This window comes from Pempheris klunzingeri, chromosome 1 (genome assembly GCF_042242105.1).
Source record: "Pempheris klunzingeri isolate RE-2024b chromosome 1, fPemKlu1.hap1, whole genome shotgun sequence".
Classification (NCBI taxonomy): Eukaryota; Metazoa; Chordata; class Actinopteri; order Acropomatiformes; family Pempheridae; genus Pempheris; species Pempheris klunzingeri.
In genome coordinates, this window is record NC_092012.1 from 8,809,915 (window position 1) to 8,828,632 (window position 18,718).

The window sequence follows — 18,718 nt, forward strand, 5'->3', positions numbered from 1 at the left end:
CGGACGTTGGTCCCCGGAGTAAGAACTAAATCAGGAAAAAAAAAAAAAGCCTTAAAATATGCTTTCCCTTCCTCCAGAAATAATGCACACGAGGGCCTGAAACTGTCAGAGCTCATCACACTTTTAGAGGATCCAGGAAATAATACTCTTGGTCAATGTGATTGTTTGTTTAAATGTCATTGCCTAATAGTTATGGAAATTGTACCTGGTGTGGTAAATATTAACAGCATATTATGTTAGTGGTCTGTTGTTGTAAAAGTGTCAATGCTGCATTCTTGGCAGGAAAAGAGATTTTAATCTCAGTGAGACTTTTTACCTGGTTGAATAAAGGTAATGTATATATTCTATATTGTGAGTAGAGCAGTTCCTGACTTTACCCTGGTGTGTAGCGCCTCCTGGCGGCTCTTAACACTCGTTACACCAGCATGTCCGCCGCAGCTTGAACTCGGAAACAAAAGCTTTCTGCTCAAAGGCAGATCATTTCCTGTAAGGTCACATTTTACTACAGTTTTGGAAGAAATGGCGGACATGGATGAATTGTTCGGGAGCGATGGGGACAGCGACAACGATCAGAGAGGTAAATTAATGATGCTTCTTTACCGCTGCAAGCTGTTTACGAAGTTGGCTAACGTTAGCTTGCTAGCTTTAGCAAGTTTCTTCCAATTCAAAGCAGAAATGAGCCCCAACGAGATTAAAAAGTGAACCCTCTATGTTACATATACGGATATGTCTTAGTTATATGTACCGTCTGGATGTTTCTAAACTACAGTTTTGTAAGAAACGAGTGTAAGTTTTTTTTCTATCCGTTTAATTTTTTATGTTAGCTAGCTAGCGTTAACAAGCTAACAAAAGCTAAAGTAGCATAGTAACATTATAGCTCAAATGTGTAGCATTAGCGTTATTGTGCCCCACAACTCTTCTCAAGATCTGATGTACTCACAGTCAGTGCATGATTTTCACCAGCATGAAATCTCTTTGTACACAGTTCAATAGCTAAAAGGCATCTTGTCGGTAGGAGAGGCTACACTGAAACGGTGCATTTCATTCCTCACTGAGCCACAACAGGACATATAATAACCTAGTAATTAAGTCACATGGTCTCTGAGTCCAACTAAAACTATAAGTCAGATATAATGCCAGGCAAACACCAGTTTCAGTTGTAAAATATTTATTCAAACATCTCTTAATCATCTGCACGTATCCAGTGTAAATGTTGTACACAGTAGCCCATGCGTTGGAGTTAAAATCCGTGTTTCACAGTCTGTGTTATATTTGATACTGATATACACTCAGTTCAACCTTGATTAGTTGCAACTGTAAAATCTAATACAATTCAATACAACAACTCAGCCATAAAGTTTCCCTTTTACAAAGATTTCAATGTTCAGTTTTCATTCAAAGTGTCAGAAGTATTAGAGGGTCAGAGGTATTGCAGTGTTGTCAATACAATGCTGTCCAGGACAAAAATTCGATGTAAAATCAAATCTAAACCTCCTCTCCCACCTAACATTCATATTCCTGCTGTCTGTATGCCCACAGAGGTTTTAGTTATAGTTTGGTATTGTGTCAGCTTTCACCTTCTGATCTGTACTCTGTCCCAGGAGAAAAACGGTCTTTGCTTTACTGTGTTTCAGAGTCTGGCTCTGGCTCTGGTTCAGACTCGGAGCAGGAGAGACCCAGATCTGCCAGCAACGCCTCAGGCAGCGGCAGTGACAGTGAGAGGGAACGGGATGATGATGATGAAGAGGACGGCCATGAGGCAGGAAAACCCAGTATGAATAAGGTGCGTGTGTGTGTTTGACTGATGGAGCAGCGTGGATGTGGGCCTGGCAGCGCAAGACTGGTCCACAGTCAGATGTGCTCTGCCAGCAAGCCTGACCCCTATCCAAGAACTGCTTAATCACATATTTAATTTAATATTTTTTTATTGTGGGTCCTATTTATCTCACAGCTCAGCGAAATGTAAGCCAGGTAGCAGCCTTGCAGATGCTGATCTGGCTCTTACAACGACTTCTCAGGAAGAGCACTCATGCCATACATTCTTATTTTATTGTGTCTGGGTTTAGATATTCATGACTTTAGACTTTCAGTTACATTAAACTCTGCTTATTATCACAATGAGGGGAAAAATCTCCACCAGGAAACAATCTCACCAAAACACACTGACTCACATACTACGATCCATGACTTGTCAGGATAACAACTGTTATCTGTTCTGTGTGATGGTGAAATGTGAGTTTAGCAGTCGTATGTAGCATGCAAAATAATTAGTTGGAATGTTTAAAAAATATATATATGTAGGTCATTTTCACAATAGGGTAAACAACAGACACACTGAGATATCATCACATGAGTAACAGTATCTACCATATGCTGTGTGTGTGTGTATAATACATTGAATGTGATTCTGCTGACCATTGAAATTGCTCTCACCGTATTTATTTATGTATAATTTTTTCTTCTTATTAGAGAAATCTGCTTAGAAAACTGTTAGAAATGTGCACTGATTGACTAGTACATTAGTGCATGTACACTATAGACTGTAGAAATTAAGCTCATAAATGTTTTGCAGCCTCTCATTAATCAGGGTTTTTCATCAGCAATATATTAACCCTCAGCCCCCATGAATAAACTGAAGTGGACAGTGTGGAGTAATGATGGCGATCTGTGGTCACCTTTCCTTCCACCTAATAGGAACTGTTTGGAGACGACAGCGAGGATGAGCAACACAGTCAACACAGTCAACGTAGTCAACGCAGTCAACGCAGTCAACGCAGTCAACGCAGTCAGCACAGCGGCAGTGACAACCAATCTGAACATTCAGGGAACCAGTCGGACGCCAGCATGCACTCAGACCAGGGGGACAACGATCACTCAGATGCAGAGCAGCACAGCGGCTCGGAGCACGGCCATCGAGATGAGGATGAAGACGAGGAGGACGGGGGCCACCGGTCAGATGGAGGAAGCCCGGCTGGCAGCGGGATGTCTGGAGCAGGGAGCCCTCACTCTGAGAGGGGCAGTGTCCGTTCAGACAGAAGGTACGCTGACACACGCTGGCTGTGCCTCATTGTTTAAATGGCATAACAGACAAAAAACAAAACTGACAGTTAGTTGATTGTACTAACAAACATTTCCCTCATATCCAAAGCCAGATATATAGTATATGTAACCTTTTATTTAATAATTAAGATAAAAGAGCACTGAATTTACATTCATCCATCAATTTTGTATTAATCCATGACTTCAAAAAATGTTCTTCCTAATTACACTATTTACTCCATTTAAAGTAATGTTTGATAAAACTACAATTCCCACCTCTTTAATGATATTTCTTAGACTTCTTAAAGAATGGAGTCATACATTTCTGACCTGTTCTTAAAGATGTATATATCAGCAATTTTGGGGCAAAGAGCCACAGACAGGCTGGGATAGTGAGAGGGTGGAGACGGACTGACACAATGTTTGTTCAAGTCCAGCATGGAACACAGTACGGCACTGACTGTGTGCCCTTGAGCAAGGCACTGAATCCCTTACTGTTCCCGGGACACAGCTGCATGGCAGCTGATCTCTTTACCATCTCTCCTCTCATTTCTGGTCTATAGGTCCTGTGTGTGGATGTTTGTTATCTGGTGTGTGTGTATGTAAAAAGACTCAATGAAAAAGTATTTTCCTATTAGGGATTAATGAAGTAATTCTTCCTCTTGTATTTTCTGATGATAAACTAATCATGTTATTGACTTGTGTTTCTTCATCTTGTAACAGAGCAACGATCTAACTTGTAATGTTATTATGGCACACTTTCCTTTATTGGGTCCCTTTATATTTCCTCCAATGTGTTTTGAAACCAGCGTGCACAGCGATCCTGGGACTCCGCAGTCAGGGCCGGGCACCCCTCACTCTGACGGAGAAGCCTCTGGCAGGGAAAACCAGTCGGATGATGAGAAGTGGGAAGGAGGGGGTAAGAGCGACCAGTCAGAGGATGAGGAGGAGAAACGACATTACTCTGATGAAGAGAGGGAGAACTCTGATGACGAGGGGCCGAGGAACAGGAAGCCAGGTACTCTCAGGGTCTGGTGTTATAGACCGAGGAAATGTTATATGCACAACCTGGGTCATGAGCCAGCCGCCTGTGTTAATCTTGACGCATTAGATTTCGTGGAAGAGGATTAGGGCCATATGTGAAAATTTTATCCTGAGCGCTGAGGTTAATCTCAGAGATTAATTTTTCTCTTCGACTTTTTGCATGTGGCAGTGATCCTTTTTCATTTACTGTAAGATGTGTTCATGCGCCCTATTCTTTAAGTTTATACCATACTGCCGTGTGGAAATCACAGTGTTTCATCATTTGTTCTGATTTTACTTTTCAGAGTCTGCAAAGGGCAGCGATAGTGAAGATGATTTCCTCAGACAGAAAAGCAAAACAAAGATCGCCTCGGATTCAGATTCCGACAGTGATATCGGAAGAAAGAAACGTAAGAAGCAAATTGATATTTTTACTACAAACAAAACCATGTTGTTGCGTAGTATTATCTTCAATTCAAATCTGACTTTTCATTTGTTATCTGCAGCTGAGTCTGGCATGTTCTTTGCACTTGTGTACTTAAAAGTAGCCACTCTTCCAAACTGTCACACAGCAAAGACAGCAGCAGCCGCAGACGACCTGTTTGGAGAGGCTGATGACATCTCTTCTGACAGCGACGCAGAGAAGCCTCCGACCCCGGGGCAGCCCCTGGTATCTGTCTGACCTCTCGCTCTCTTGTCTTTTCTCCACTGATTCCTCTTTAATTGCGCCAAGTCCTTTTTATAAGAGTTCCCAAATCGCTTTTTCTCAGAGCCTCTTGCTAAGCCTCTCTGAGCTGATCCCTATTATCACAGGTCACTGAATCATACAGTGTTTTTTGAAATGTTCTCTTCCTCTCTTTCTGTGCGTGTGTGTCCAGGATATGGAGGATGGGATGGAGGGGGAGCACGCCGAAGAGGAACCTGCCCCCGAAACTCGCATTGAAGTAGAGATCCCAAAAGTCAGCACTGACCTGGGATCTGACCTTTATTTTGTCAAGCTGCCCAACTTCCTGTCTGTGGAGCCCAGGTCAGAACCTTGATTATGTTATTGTTAACACAATATAAACACATATCAGCCCCAAAGTCCTTTCAAAATGGTGAGAAAAGATAGAAAAATAAAAAATAAAAAAACAATGGAAAGGGGATAAGGCATATTTAAGGTGCTTTCAATAGGCATTACTACTCAGGATCTTTTTATTTTGCTACTAATGAGGAAGAGATTTGCAAGAGCTTAAATCTGCAATGTAGAACGTTTTGTCTCCCCCTTCTGGCAGTGAGAGTAATTACACAAACGAATGCTTATGACGTACAAGTTTCTTTATAATCTGAGCATCAGAAACCTTTTTTGGACTCTTGATTTTGGGATTTTAAACCCATGGGTTCCCTTCAGCTGTGGCCACCCAGTCATTGCTGGTTGACATAAAACGCACCACTACCAATACGCCAGCACGGTAATGTCGCCACAGACATCATTTAAAAGCTCTGGTATACTTTGAAATGCAGAGAGATCTACCTGGCAGTGATGAGTGTAATCAGCGTTGTGTGAACTCATTTGGTGAGAGCTTGAATGTGTTGAATCTTGATGACCCTAAAAGCCTCTGTAACATATAAGTAAATTTATTTTGACTTTCGTTGAATCGCCCTTTATAGACCCTTCGATCCACAGTACTATGAGGATGAATTTGAGGATGAAGAAATGCTGGATGAAGAAGGACGGACCAGGCTCAAACTGAAGGTATGTAGTTCACCAGATGTGTATATATGCCATGGGCAGAAGTAACAAATAACATTTAATCACATTACTGTAACAAAACCCAGTAATTTCACTTTTACTAAAAGTTAGTTAGTAAAACTATTGTACTTCGCTATATTTCAAGTTGCATTTGTTTCAGTAAAAATCAAAAATTGCATGTAAACTGTGAGAATGGAGCAGGATAAAGATGTTAAGTCAGCAGCTGCAGCAAAGAAGAAGCTGCTGGTGGCAGGAGGGAGAGAGGAGACATTACTGGCCTGTGAATGAGTACATTTATAAGTGATAATCAGCTGTATCCACAGGCTGCAGAGTCTGAGAAATGGCATTTGTTGCGTTTGTTTAATTTAATTGAACACTAGCATCGTATATCAACCGTCCCTCCCACTTAAAGTACGTTTTAAATGACATTTTTACTTAAAGTATATTGTTATTCAAGAAAGTAAAATTTACAACTACTCTTTCCACATCTGGTGTGTGCAATATCAACTTCTGAAAAATCTTGTCTATGATGCCGGTCAGTACATTTGAAAGTAGGTGATTATGTAATGAAGAGTTTCCTTCACCCCCACAGGTGGAGAACACAATTAGGTGGAGAGCAAAGAGAGATGAGGAGGGAAATGAAATGCGAGAGAGCAACGCACGCATTGTCAAATGGTCTGACGGCAGGTGTGTATTACATCATGCTGGACATTTGCATTATTACACTATGAACAGGACATGCCCTGTACTTTCCGTACATTTAACACTGTTTTTTTCCCCTGCCACAGCATGTCCCTCCACCTGGGGAATGAAGTGTTTGATGTTTACAAAGCTCCTCTCCAAGGAGACCACAACCACTTGTTCATCCGACAGGGCACTGGGCTGCAGGGACAGGCTGTGTTCAAAACCAAACTCACGTTCAGGTAATGCAGTATTGTCCCACTGTTTTATTGGTGAAAGGCCGCGATTAAAGACCAGAGTCTCACACAAACGTGAGACAAAAATTATGAGTTCCTAGGGATACACCACCTCTGTTTGACAGCGGCACATGCACTAAATAAGCCCCAAGCTGCCTCCATCTCCAAAAAACAACAATGGCAGCCTATGGTTCAAGCTCCATTCTGAAATGTACTCCAGGCTGTAAGTCCCTGGATCACCTTGTACGAGCTGCCCAGCTTTCTCCCAGTAAGAAGTGTGTAAGCCTCTTAGCGCCCCCAAGTCCACCTGGATGTTCTGTCTTCGCAACCACATGGGTCTAGTAGGACACCAGCCAAAGCTGCTTTAATGCACAACAGCCCTCCAGACAGGACATTACCATTTGTTCTGATGTATTATCATCAGAGCAAAGTTTTGATTAGGATTAGAGCTGGAGCTGCTCAGGGTACAAATGGGTTTGGGGAAAAAACAAATTAATGGAACAAAAACATTCAAGAAAGATGGATACGGAGTTTAGGCTTAGTTTTTCTGTCATTGCAATTTAATTCATGAGGCTCAATTTTCCAAATAGGGATGAGATTTTAAAAATAAGGCACATGGTATACCCACATTATGGGCAACATTTTCGTGGCTTCAGGCGGTCTCAGAGCACAATTGTAAATTAGAGTTGATGAGTTAATAATCAGGGGAATCACTTTACCTTTTTTGTTGAGTAGAATTGCGTCATAATTTTAGAAAGTTACTAAGCTGAGGCAGCAATAAATGTTGGTATGTCTGCAGGCAGAAATAGATTAAAATGCTGATTCTACTGACGCCACCACAGGCAATTTTATAGGAACAATGATGAGGTCAAGTGTGCAAAACTATGTTTTTGGTAAGATCTGCTGCCAGTTTTAAACCAAGGCAAGAAGCCTGAGATGTATGGTGCTTTAAGCGGCCCTGTGGAGTTTTCCTGCTGACATTTATTTTTGCATTCAGTATTTATCCGCAAAACACACTATGCACAGGGAGCTCCAGTAGCTTACCTGGTAGAGCGCAGGCCATTCAGGCCAAGTCATCCCCTCTTTCTCCCCCACAGTTAGCTACACTTTCCCATCTTACGCTATCAAATAAAGCATAAAATGCATAAAAAATCTTAAAATAAAAACACTTTTTGTGCATTATTTAGCTAACAAACATGTCGAATGAAGTTATTTTCTCATTAAACATTTGCAAATCAGATTTTTTTTAACATATAAACCTACCTGTTTGCATCGACGGTTGCTTGCTAGCAGTCTTACCTTACCTTCTGTGGCTCATCGCTACTTTTCTTGATGCGTTGACAGTGGAAGGACATGAGACCTGTGCCAGGAATATGCAACAAATGGGATGTGAGATAGAAACATAACTGAGGCCGACTCATAAAAACATTGTTCCACAGTACTGCCTAATACCTTTCAATGATTGCGAACTAAAAACTAAAACAGGTTTGGCAGAATACATTAATGTTTTTTGCCAGTTTGCAATGGAAATGTATGTACTGGGGAAATAAGCAGAGTCACTGTAAATTTCCCCCGTTTCTTCTGCATTTCCAGGCCACACTCCACGGACAGCGCCACCCACAGGAAGATGACCCTGTCCCTGGCTGACCGCTGCTCCAAGACGCAGAAGATCAGAATCCTTCCCATGGCTGGACGAGATCCTGAGTCGCATCGCAACGAAATGATCAAGGTAACAAGCTCTCACACTCCGCCTCTGTTTGTCTTTCCTCAGCCCTGCCTGAGAATGCCTTTGTTACCACAGGGACCCAAAAAAGTCAAACGAGGACAGTTGTTGACAAGCATCACTCCTGGTTACATAAGGATGTAACCTGACATGCTTACATAATGAGGTCACACAGTGGTCAGTGAAATGGAAAGAGTGTCAGCAAGTCTGGGAGTGGGGAGGGGGCTGGTTGTGTATCTACTGTCAACTCAAACGAGGACCGAAGACGCCACCGCTTATAGAATCACTGCGCTCAGCACTCACCTGGGGCAGCGTGACTTGACCTGGTGAGAATGTGCAGAGTTGGGCTGCTGTGGTTAAACATACAAACACATGATTCTAAGTGTTCTCACATGCCACATTATCCATATACCCACATGATCTAAGGTTTATAATCAGCACTAAAAGTATCAGTGTGGTCTGATATCAGCGTGATGTGTAACTTGAGGTACTGTAGGAGCTGGTAATGTAAGAAACGCCACTGCACGTGACTTTCCGCGTCTTTTCCAATTGTACTTGCCAGCTGCATTTGTACTGGAATTAAGCTAAAACAGAAGGTTGAGCAATTAGTTGTTTTTTGTTTGTTTTTGATTGGACATTTGAATTACAACTGGAAAGAGCCGAATAAAGCAGCTTTTTCTGCAAAGGTACAGCTTATTCAGCTGGCATCAGCTGGTTTTGGCTAACTAGCACCAGCTGATCGACAGCCAGAATTGTTGAGCTGTAATTCTACCCACTCTTCAAACAGTCAATTGGTTGGTGGGGAAGAAAATCCGGACAGACCTCAAACTCGGGATGAACACGATTTCACCAAGATGCTAATCAATTCGCTGCACTGTCAACACAGACGAGTTTTTCTTCTTCTGCTCCGTGTTCCTCTTCTTGTACTCTTACTTTTATCAATCACTCCCTTCAAGCAAGCCCTCGCCCTCCACTAGTGGTGAATTACAGTACTGCAGCATAATGCATACACAAAAATAATGGACTGAGAAAGCATTGATCTTTAACAGCAGCAACTGTTCAACCAATTAGTTTGGTCTGACAAGAGCATATTGACCAACTAATTCACCAGCCACCGAGAGCTGCCAATCACACACAAAACTGACAGATGAAGGCAAGTTAAAGAAAACTGTCAAGACATCATAGATATTTGAATATACTAAACATTGTGTGCCACTGATGTCTGATTCACCCGACAAGCGTGGCAGTCATGCTTGTGATCCATATTTTGACACTGAACTCTTTGGTTTAAAGCTCCCATTGTAGCTTGTTAAACTGAGTTCCATGGCAGCTGTTCAGTTGCTCTGGAAGCTTAATTTCTGCCACGTTTAGCACATTTTCAGAGCTGGATGCATCCCTTGTGCTCGCAACAGTTTGAGTCTGTAGCCTCAGACCTTTAAACCCCACTCTCCCTTTTCCTCCCTTTCTCCAACTTGAGCTGTCATTTAAGATCAATGGATAGGGTGCTTTATTAATCCCAGTAGGAAATGGCTTTGTTATGGCAGTCATGTTTCATCAATCACAAAACAATTAGCAGGATAAAGGTTCTCAAGGAGGCAGATATGAAACAATGTACAATAAGAAACATAAATGACAGAGTAAACTCTGGGAAAAGAAACACAAGAGCTTGGTCCATACAAGTTAAAGTATGTACTGTACTGTGTTATCAAATATAATCTCGTTTGAAAACAGGAAAAAACCCTAAACCTAATTGTTATATTTGTAAAAATATCAACTAACCGTTTATGTTAAGAGGAATTAATGATATCCAATCCAAATAAGATAATATTTAAAAAAATAATTCCCCCTGCTTTCTGTCTTGGCAGAAAGAGGAGGAGCGGCTGCGAGCCTCTATCCGCAGAGAGTCCCAACAGAGGAGGATGAGGGAGAAGCAGCACCAGAGGGGCCTAAGCAGCAGTTACCTGGAGCCCGACCGCTACGATGACGAGGAGGAGGGTGAGGAAGCCATCAGCCTGGCAGCCATCAAGAGCAAATACAAGGGGGGAGGAGGCCTGCGAGGTGAGGACGGATCGATATATTTACCACAGACATTTTCTATTCTTATTTTTCATCAGAAGTTAGATAACATTTATGAATCACTAACAAGCATTTTCTCTTTTTGTGCCCCCGTCCACCCGATTCAGAGGAGCGAGCGAGGATCTACTCATCAGACAGCGATGAAGGCTCAGACGAGGACAAGGCCCAGAGGCTAATGAAGGCCAAGAAGCTCGACAGTGATGAGGTAGGTGTAGTACCCTGCTGGTCAGACAGGGGGCAGTGTGATGCAGGACACTGTGGAGGTTAAAAAGGCAACTTGCCACATTACCTTCATGTGAACTGAACAGGACAGGAAGTATCAGTCCTTTTGAAGAACATTTACTTTTATTGCAAAATTTATTGCTGTTATTGCAAAAAGTAAAGTTGTGGAACTGCGAGGAAAAAAGCAACCACAACATGAAGAACTGAAAGTACTGAAACGCTGAACACAGTGTCTGCTGCTGCCAGCATGTCTGACATTTGACTTCATGTCGGTGCGTCATCTCTCCTGTTGTTTTTTTTTTGTGCAGGAGGGCGAGGGATCGGGCAAAAGAAAGGCAGAGGACGACGAGGAAATGGCCACCAAGAAGGCCAAGAAATATGTCATCAGCGACGAAGAGGAAGAAGAAGAAGATGATGAATAATTTTTTTTTTTATTATTATTATCATTTCACTGTATTATCAGTGTGCTCAGCCCACATGGCATATAAACAGCCATATTTTGTTTTGTAGATTTTCTTAAGACCTGTGTGTGGGTGAGTGTGTTTGTGAGCGTGATTGTGTGTTTGCTTGTTTATGTTGTGTACAGCAGAGGTGAGAAATAAAGAAATGGCTCTCTTATGTAACCAATGCTTCCTAAGGCCCCTTTTATCTTTTTTAACAGCGTGATTCATATTGGTGAATCACGCTGTTGTGAAATTATGATATTTGCTGCTCAGTCCAGTTCCCAAACAAAAAGGAGGTTAATGGGATAAGTGGTGTATGGTTGATTTGAGATTAAATCGGGTAAGTAGCGTAACCGCAACACCCGTCACTTACTCTTTCACTCACTCTCAAACAAACAATATAACAGCATTGACCAATGTTTTACCAATGTGCCAGTTTGGCTTTGAAGTTCATGCAGTTCATGTGGATGAAAAAAGGGCCCTTGAGGTAAAAACTGGAGAGAGTGGTTGGGGAACAAATCTTGCCTGGCATTGAAAGAACCAACTAAACCCACCTGACAGGAGAGGCAAGAGATTAGGGGATTTGGGAATTGAGACAAAGGAACTGTGGTGCTGTGAGAGAAGATCCTCCGCAACCTGCCTGCCAGCCCAGAGGAAAGGGAGGGAGCATAGCTGGGAATTATGGGTCTTGGAAAAACAAGCCTCTGCCAAACATCCACAACTTCAAAACACTACATGATGATATGTTGGTTGTCCAACACATATTTCACTTGAATTAACAGAGTTTTGACCACGGCATGCCAGCTTTCCAACCAATACTCTTTATAGCATTATTGTGTTTTTGTCCCCAACATTTTATTTATTATTGCCAAATAAATATATCCAGCGCCAATTGGCAGTCATAGCTACACTTTCAGGAAACCAGAGAGTTTTAAACACAATGAAGTCAAAACTTCACAAATTCTCCCACTGAATTCACATAGAAATACACTTCTAACATTTATTTTGCTGAAATTCAAAATGTAAATGTTTTTCTCTAGGAAGTGAAATCTACATGTGAAATGCAAAATATATTCAAACAACAGATAGCAGTGTTGCTCAGTGCCAATGTTAACATGCTAACATGTTGAAGTTAAGCAGGTGTTCACCATACACACCATCTTGGTTTAGCATGCTAACCCGCTAATTTAGCACATCGTGGTTCCCTTGGTACCATGAATTTCTGCTCAAAATGACCATATGGCATTTCAAAATAACATTTCATGACAAAATATCCAATGAGGTGTTTCAGTCTGCACCACAGTGGTGGACTGACATGGTCTCCCATGGAGCCGCGCTCTGTTCAGATACACAGAAATCTGTATTGATGGAATTATTTATTCATTATTTACTTTAAAATTTGAGCATTTATGTTGTATAGTAAATATTACCAATATGGCCCTTGTGCAACTTCTCTTTCAAATCCAAAATCTAACAGTGTACTGTAAAACCTAGTGTATGATGTGATTATAGAATATTTGAAAAAAGTAGGAACTGGAGGACTCTCAAACAGTGTTTCGGTCCGGTCCGGTTCGGTACGTCAGTGCTGCACTTGTTAGAAAGCAAGTGAGGTTGGGTGAGGTATTGTGATTTGATCCCTTTTGAGCCACAGAGTGAGAGGGGAATGTAGAGAACAACAGTCCCGGTTACTGATTCAAGTTCATCAGCCAGAATGACGCACAGTGTCGCTCACTCCCTCTCTCTGTCTCTCTCTCACACACACACACACACACACACACACACACACACACAAGCATTAAACTGGGCTCCCAGAGATAGATAACAACCCTCAAATCCGACCTCTCCCCCAGCCCTGTCCAGACAGAACTGGCTGCAGCCACCCAGAATACAAAACTGGTAAAACACTAACTAAGTGATTAAGTAAGAGTTACATAAATTGGCTGCATTCTCTGTCTTGGCAACGGCCCCTCTGTGCCACTCACACACACACACTGCTTTGACGTGGACACACACTACTGTCAGTCCGTGGAGAGCTATCAAAGACCTCTTGCCTGTTCACATGGTACGGCCTTGTGTACCAGAGAGGTTCTGCCAGTCAGCAGCGTTTAAAAGTGCCTTTAGTATTTTCTAAGTGTTTGGTCCCAGCAACCATTTCCCAGAAAATCCATAATGAAGCTGCTTGGTTGGAGTGAGGTTATTGTGCGACAGAACCACTCATTGCTGAGGGCGAGTTGTACCCAGTAACATTAGCTTGTCTATCATTTGCTCAGAAACAGGCCTGTGTGTGTGTGTGTGTGTGTGTGTGTGTGTGTGTTTATGCAGCGCAGTGAGTAGTAACTGTCCCTCCTCAGTATAGCACATGATAAGCTATATATAGTGCTTGCTATGAATGTTTAATGCTGCTTCATGCAAATGTTGTCTTTGTTGCCTTGAGAGGAGAAGGTGTCGTCAGTTGTGGTGTGCTGCGTTATCTCAGACTGCAGTGGGTTATGTAAACCCTATTCTACACAGTAAGGCGAGGGGAGGGGCAGGGTGGGGGTGTGCACTGCTGGGGCCGCTGCATTTCACCCTCTTTTTTTTTTTGTTTTCTCCTCCCCCTTCATGTCGTCTTTCTCTCTGTGTCACTTCAGCTGTTTCTCCCAGATACCCCATTTTCCCACCGTCCTACCCGATTCTTGACACTGTAACGTCACATTTTGCTCAAACTGCCTCTTCAATTACGGCGACAAAACTATAAAATGCTATCCCTATTACTATTAGAGTGTGTTAGTTTTAATCAGTTTAAAACTACAAAATGAAGGACAGGTAGGCTGTCATTGAGGCCTGAATGCACACACACACATTGGTCTGTCCTAAAGATGTATTCATTTGTTGTAAGCGTATCAATCATTTTATACAATGTAATATATACTAACATATTGATTTTTAAGTGGAATTGTCATTTTTTATATTGTTTATTATGAATACAATACCCGTCCAGGGACAACAGATAGAAATTAGCAATGTGCTATATCTGGTGCAATATTTGTATTGTACAACTAAATTTTCTGTAAAGAAAGCACAGGCAGCAGCAGATCAGAGGGTATCTTCTCTGTTTCTAGAACCTCACAGACCGAAACATGGAGGAAACTCAGGTGTAATTCAGGGATAACTTGGCCACTGTTCTGCCAAATGGGTCAGAGGGGAGACGGCGGCTGGGTCAGTATTAGGCCAGGTGCTTCTTGAGGTAAGCAAGGATGTTTTTATTATTCTCAGTCTCCTCTTTGTTTGCCTGCACGGATGCCCTGGTTGACCTGTGCGTGTGCGTGCGTGTGTGTGTGTGTGTGTGTGTGTGTGTATCCAGGTACTGCACGTGTATACCTGTCTCGATTGGATGCTCAGGTAATATTTTGGCTATTCTGCATGCTTATGTTCCTTGACTCGTACCATGGCCTCATTCCAGGGTTCATCATATCATTAACAATATCAACAATGATAATAATAGTCAAATGATGCTGAAAAAAAAGACAGTAATTTAATTAATACATCATAAGTCGTAAATCATCCCAATCTGTTGACAGGAAAAATTTGCTTCCTCTTAAAAAAACATTTCCTTATTAACAGGATTTATTCAGATTTTCTTCCTTCTCTCTTATTTTTGTTGGTATGAGTCAAAACCTTTTCTATGTGGCGTATAATTCATTGTCTGGCACGCATACTTTCCATTATTTTTCAATATGTTGTATATTATCTCGCTCGTTCAGAGCAATATTTTCTATTTTCTACTCGGAAAGGAAGTGCGATGAACTGTAAATGAATACTGTATTATTGTTGGCAAGTTACTGTTTAACTATATGATGGTCAGATGAACACATTTGTAACAATAAAGTGTATATAAAGAAACACAAACATTGCAGCTATTCGATTTTTCTCATAGCAGATCTATTGCGTCTATAATTTAGGCCTAATTCTTTTTATTTTATAAACCACCTCAATAACAGTCCAGCTATGCGTACCCTGACTGTATTTCATAGCCTCGTGCCCTTTACCCCATCTCAGTGTGTCCCGTCGCCCCGCTGGTGCTTATATAAGAGGCTAATAAATAAAATAGAAACATAATACTCTACTCTCACCACAGGATCCTCAAACACTCACGCATGACACTGGCCCAGAGACTGAAGCGAGCGGGACTATTTTCCCTTGCGCGCGAGCAGGTGTGCATTATTCACACAAACGTTCACATAAGCACAGTTGTAACAATTCACTATGACATGGGTTTCTTCGTCCTGACCTTAACGATTTGGGTCAGCGTGTTCTGACCAAGGACCAGGGCTTAATCTGTAAACAACGGGTTACCTTCAACTGTGAGCTGCTCTGCGCACAGATTACACTTGAGCTTTTCCCAAAACAGACAAGAAAAAAGAAAGAAAAAAACAAACAAGCAAGGTGACCCTCTGCAGCACAGCTTCTGCAGAGCCAGGGCCACTCTTCTTCCTCATTAAACACAAAAAGTACCATGTCCCCCAAATGCATCATTAAAAATAGCTTCATTATGTACAGAATCTACCAGCATGCTTCTATCTGTACCCTGGTCTTACATTTCATATTCCAGATTCATTCCATTACGATATACGAATGATCAGTTTGTCACACTATGATCTTACTCAGTAAAGTAAGTAAAGGATGGTAATTACAGCTTTGGTGTCCTTTTAAAAGGTTGACCTCTGGTCGGTGGTCCATATGAGCAGCTAATTCCAGGTTCAGGCGGACCCACGCGTGAACCTGAGATGCTAATGTGGTGGAAAGTCTTTAAGTACATTCAGTATTATACTTGAGTAAACTTTTTGAATGTTTATTCCTCCATTTTATGTTACTTTCTACTTCAATTATATTGTATTTTTAATTCCACTTTACCTAAAAAGAAAACTTGTGAAATACAATATACTGCTAACTGTGGCCCCCAAAAGCTTTTTGGCTTGTGACCTCTTACAAAAACAGACACAGTGTCTTGTTTAGCTGCCTTGTCATGCTTTAAATGCCTGTATTTTTGGTACTTCCTTTACTGATGGTATCATTTAAATAACCTGGATGCCTAAACAGATAAAATTATACAATATTTCAAAAATACTGCAAACATTAGAGACAAGTAAAAGCAATCAAATAAAACAATTTTGTGTAACAGAATTATTTTTCTCCTTTTTTTACAACATTAATCATCTGATAACCTCTTAGATTTAACTTGTAATCAACTTAAGGAGGCCAGAGCCCTGATTCGGAAACCACTTGACTAAACTGTAGTTAAAACTTGCTACACGATGATCAACTAATAGAGGAAACTGCTTCCTACACATTGATGCACCAGCATTAACAATCTAATAATGTCATAATATATTTTTCTGTAGAACAAGTACTTTTACTGCTGTTATTTGATGTACTATTGTTTATAATACTTCTGTACTTATGCAGTTCAAGACTTTTACTATTAGTGTAAAAGACTGTTAGTGCTTTAATAGGTAAATTTAACTTTGGTTGCATTTGAAATGCTGCTTTCGAGAACAGCTCTCATGATTATCGTGTCACTATGTGGAACCAGTTAAAAGTGAGATTTACGAGGGAACAAAAGTCTACTGTATCATGTATTTTAATCATTTGTTTTCATTACATATTTCCCTCAAAAGCAGTATTGATAATGAGAGCACAGTATCCTGGTGAAATCAATTAAAAGTGAAACTGCGTGCACAGCAGGAGTTTGTTCCCTGGGCTGTCAGCAGGCCAGTGAGGTTTAAGCAGTTTAACAGAGAAAGCAGAGGAATGCACACGAACCATAGGATGTCTGTCTTGGATGTATGTCACTGGGGAAAAAGGGGTGGGGGGGGGAGACCGGGAGAACAAGATGCAAAGAAGTGACACCAAAAGCCTAAAAAGCGTTGTGGAGGAGAGTAGAGGATGGGAAAAAGTTGCTGAGGTCAGGTGTGGGCCGAGAGCTCGCCCAGTCTCCTCAGGCCTGCGGTATTTCAGAGCCCGGTGCGACTCACAGCACATTACACCCTACTTCTGACCTTCAGTTATCTAACCACCCTGCCAGCAGCAAGCCAAACAAACTCTCACTCTCTCTGTCTTTCTCTCTTCTCCATCTTGCCCGTCTGTCGCCTACCTAGTGTCTCACCACTCCCAGTTAGATAACCCAAAGGATTTAGAGCAAGATAATAGATGACTAATGTGCCATCTTTGCATTTGCACAGGCTTTGGTTGAGTGATCAGTTTAGTTTAATTGATTCCTGATTGCCTGGAAACCAGCTTCACATTACTGCCTAATTTGGGAAACCAAAAAATTGAAAAGTTTAAATGTCTTTTTGTTGCAGCAGAACTGGTGCCCCAACAGTTTTCATAACCATCATAGTAACGCAGATATTGAGAGCCCTTGATGTCAGAGCAACAAGCACACAGAAACGATTGCGAAGAGACTTGTTTGCGAGAAAGGCAAGACGTTCTTCGCATCATTTGATGCCTTTGATTCGATGCTACATTGGCATAATGTCCCTCAGTCCTCTTAAACAAATTTGAAGCTATAAAGAAGGGTCGCTACTTCTTCCCTGGTCAAACAGCGCCGCAGGTTAGCATTTATACCCCCTTTGGGACAGTTTCATTTAGATGTCTGCTTTGATTAGATGATGATTGATGATCTGGCCTTTGTCGTCTTCATCTTCTCTGGGGTCTGCAGTTATGAAATCACCCCGCAGTGGACTGCTGAGAGTGCTGCTGCAGAGAGAGGGAGAGAGAGACAGAGAGAGAGACAGAGAGAGAGAGAGAGCTGGTTTCTGCTGAAGCTAACACCTTTTCCCTGCTCAAAACAACAGGCCCCTGACAGAGAGGGAATTATAAAATCTGGTTATGGTTTTAACGTGTATTAGTGTGTGTGTGTGTGTGTGTGTGTGTGTGTGTGTACACCTTTGACCCATTCCAATCCCCAGTCTCCAGGTAACAGTATATAACAGTTGCTTTCAGCTCATTACCTGTTTTCCCACCCTATCCCCACTTCCCCATTTCTCCCTCCTTCTCTCCCTCCCAGAAGTCTGTCATCTTTTTTCTATATAATAAAACAAAATCCCCACATTATGTTTGCTAACTTTGGCATGCTTCTCTGTGGACATGTGCAGTGCGTGTCTGGTGTGCAGGTACTGTTCTCTTTACAGTAAATGTTTCGCAAACAGCATCGTTAATGCTGTAGGCTGCTGGTTATGTAATGACCTGTACTGTAGAAAAGCAAGGAAAGCAGAACACAGCAGCTTTAGTCATGTTGGGAATGTACAGCGTGGTGTCTTGTTGCAAATCCGAATTACCCTCGGGGCCTGACTGGAGCTTTGTATCAGCCCTTTAGTCGTGTCATCGGTCTCTAAACTCGCTCTACTTCCCTTTTTCTTCTTCGATTCTCTGTGGTTTTCTGAAACTTTTTACCCATCTTTACCTTCATAAGCCTTATGCCCGTTTGACCCAACGCTTATTTGACTAGGTAAATATAGTGACAGGCAGAGCAGAGATCTCACCGAAGTGTGCCAAATAGACA

General features: G+C 41.8%; 1 protein-coding gene across 2 annotated transcripts; it reads left to right on the plus strand.

Annotated features, from left to right (window-relative positions):
• Positions 1-519: 519 nt before the first annotated feature.
• On the plus strand, positions 520-11,355 carry leo1 (LEO1 homolog, Paf1/RNA polymerase II complex component). Of its 2 annotated transcripts, XM_070827681.1 has the most exons (14): positions 520-577; positions 1,635-1,783; positions 2,695-3,038; positions 3,849-4,057; positions 4,368-4,472; positions 4,635-4,732; positions 4,941-5,089; positions 5,713-5,797; positions 6,387-6,481; positions 6,583-6,717; positions 8,305-8,440; positions 10,300-10,492; positions 10,618-10,715; positions 11,041-11,355. In XM_070827681.1, the coding sequence occupies exons 1-14, from the start codon at positions 520-522 to the stop codon at positions 11,152-11,154; spliced, it is 1,968 nt and encodes a 655-aa protein (XP_070683782.1). In that variant the 3' UTR covers positions 11,155-11,355. The 2 variants fall into 2 exon arrangements, with proteins under 2 accessions (XP_070683782.1, XP_070683775.1); XM_070827674.1 differs by having other exon boundaries at positions 4,368-4,732.
• Positions 11,356-18,718: the final 7,363 nt, after the last annotated feature.

Coding starts and splice junctions, on each gene's coding strand:
- leo1 (XM_070827674.1), top strand. CDS start 520: ATGGCGGACATGGATGAATTGTTCGGGAGCGATGGGGACAGCGACAAC. Junction 4,058..4,367: donor GCCGAGGAACAGGAAGCCAG/GTACTCTCAGGG, acceptor TTTACTTTTCAG/AGTCTGCAAAGGGCAGCGAT. Junction 6,718..8,304: donor AAAACCAAACTCACGTTCAG/GTAATGCAGTAT, acceptor CTGCATTTCCAG/GCCACACTCCACGGACAGCG.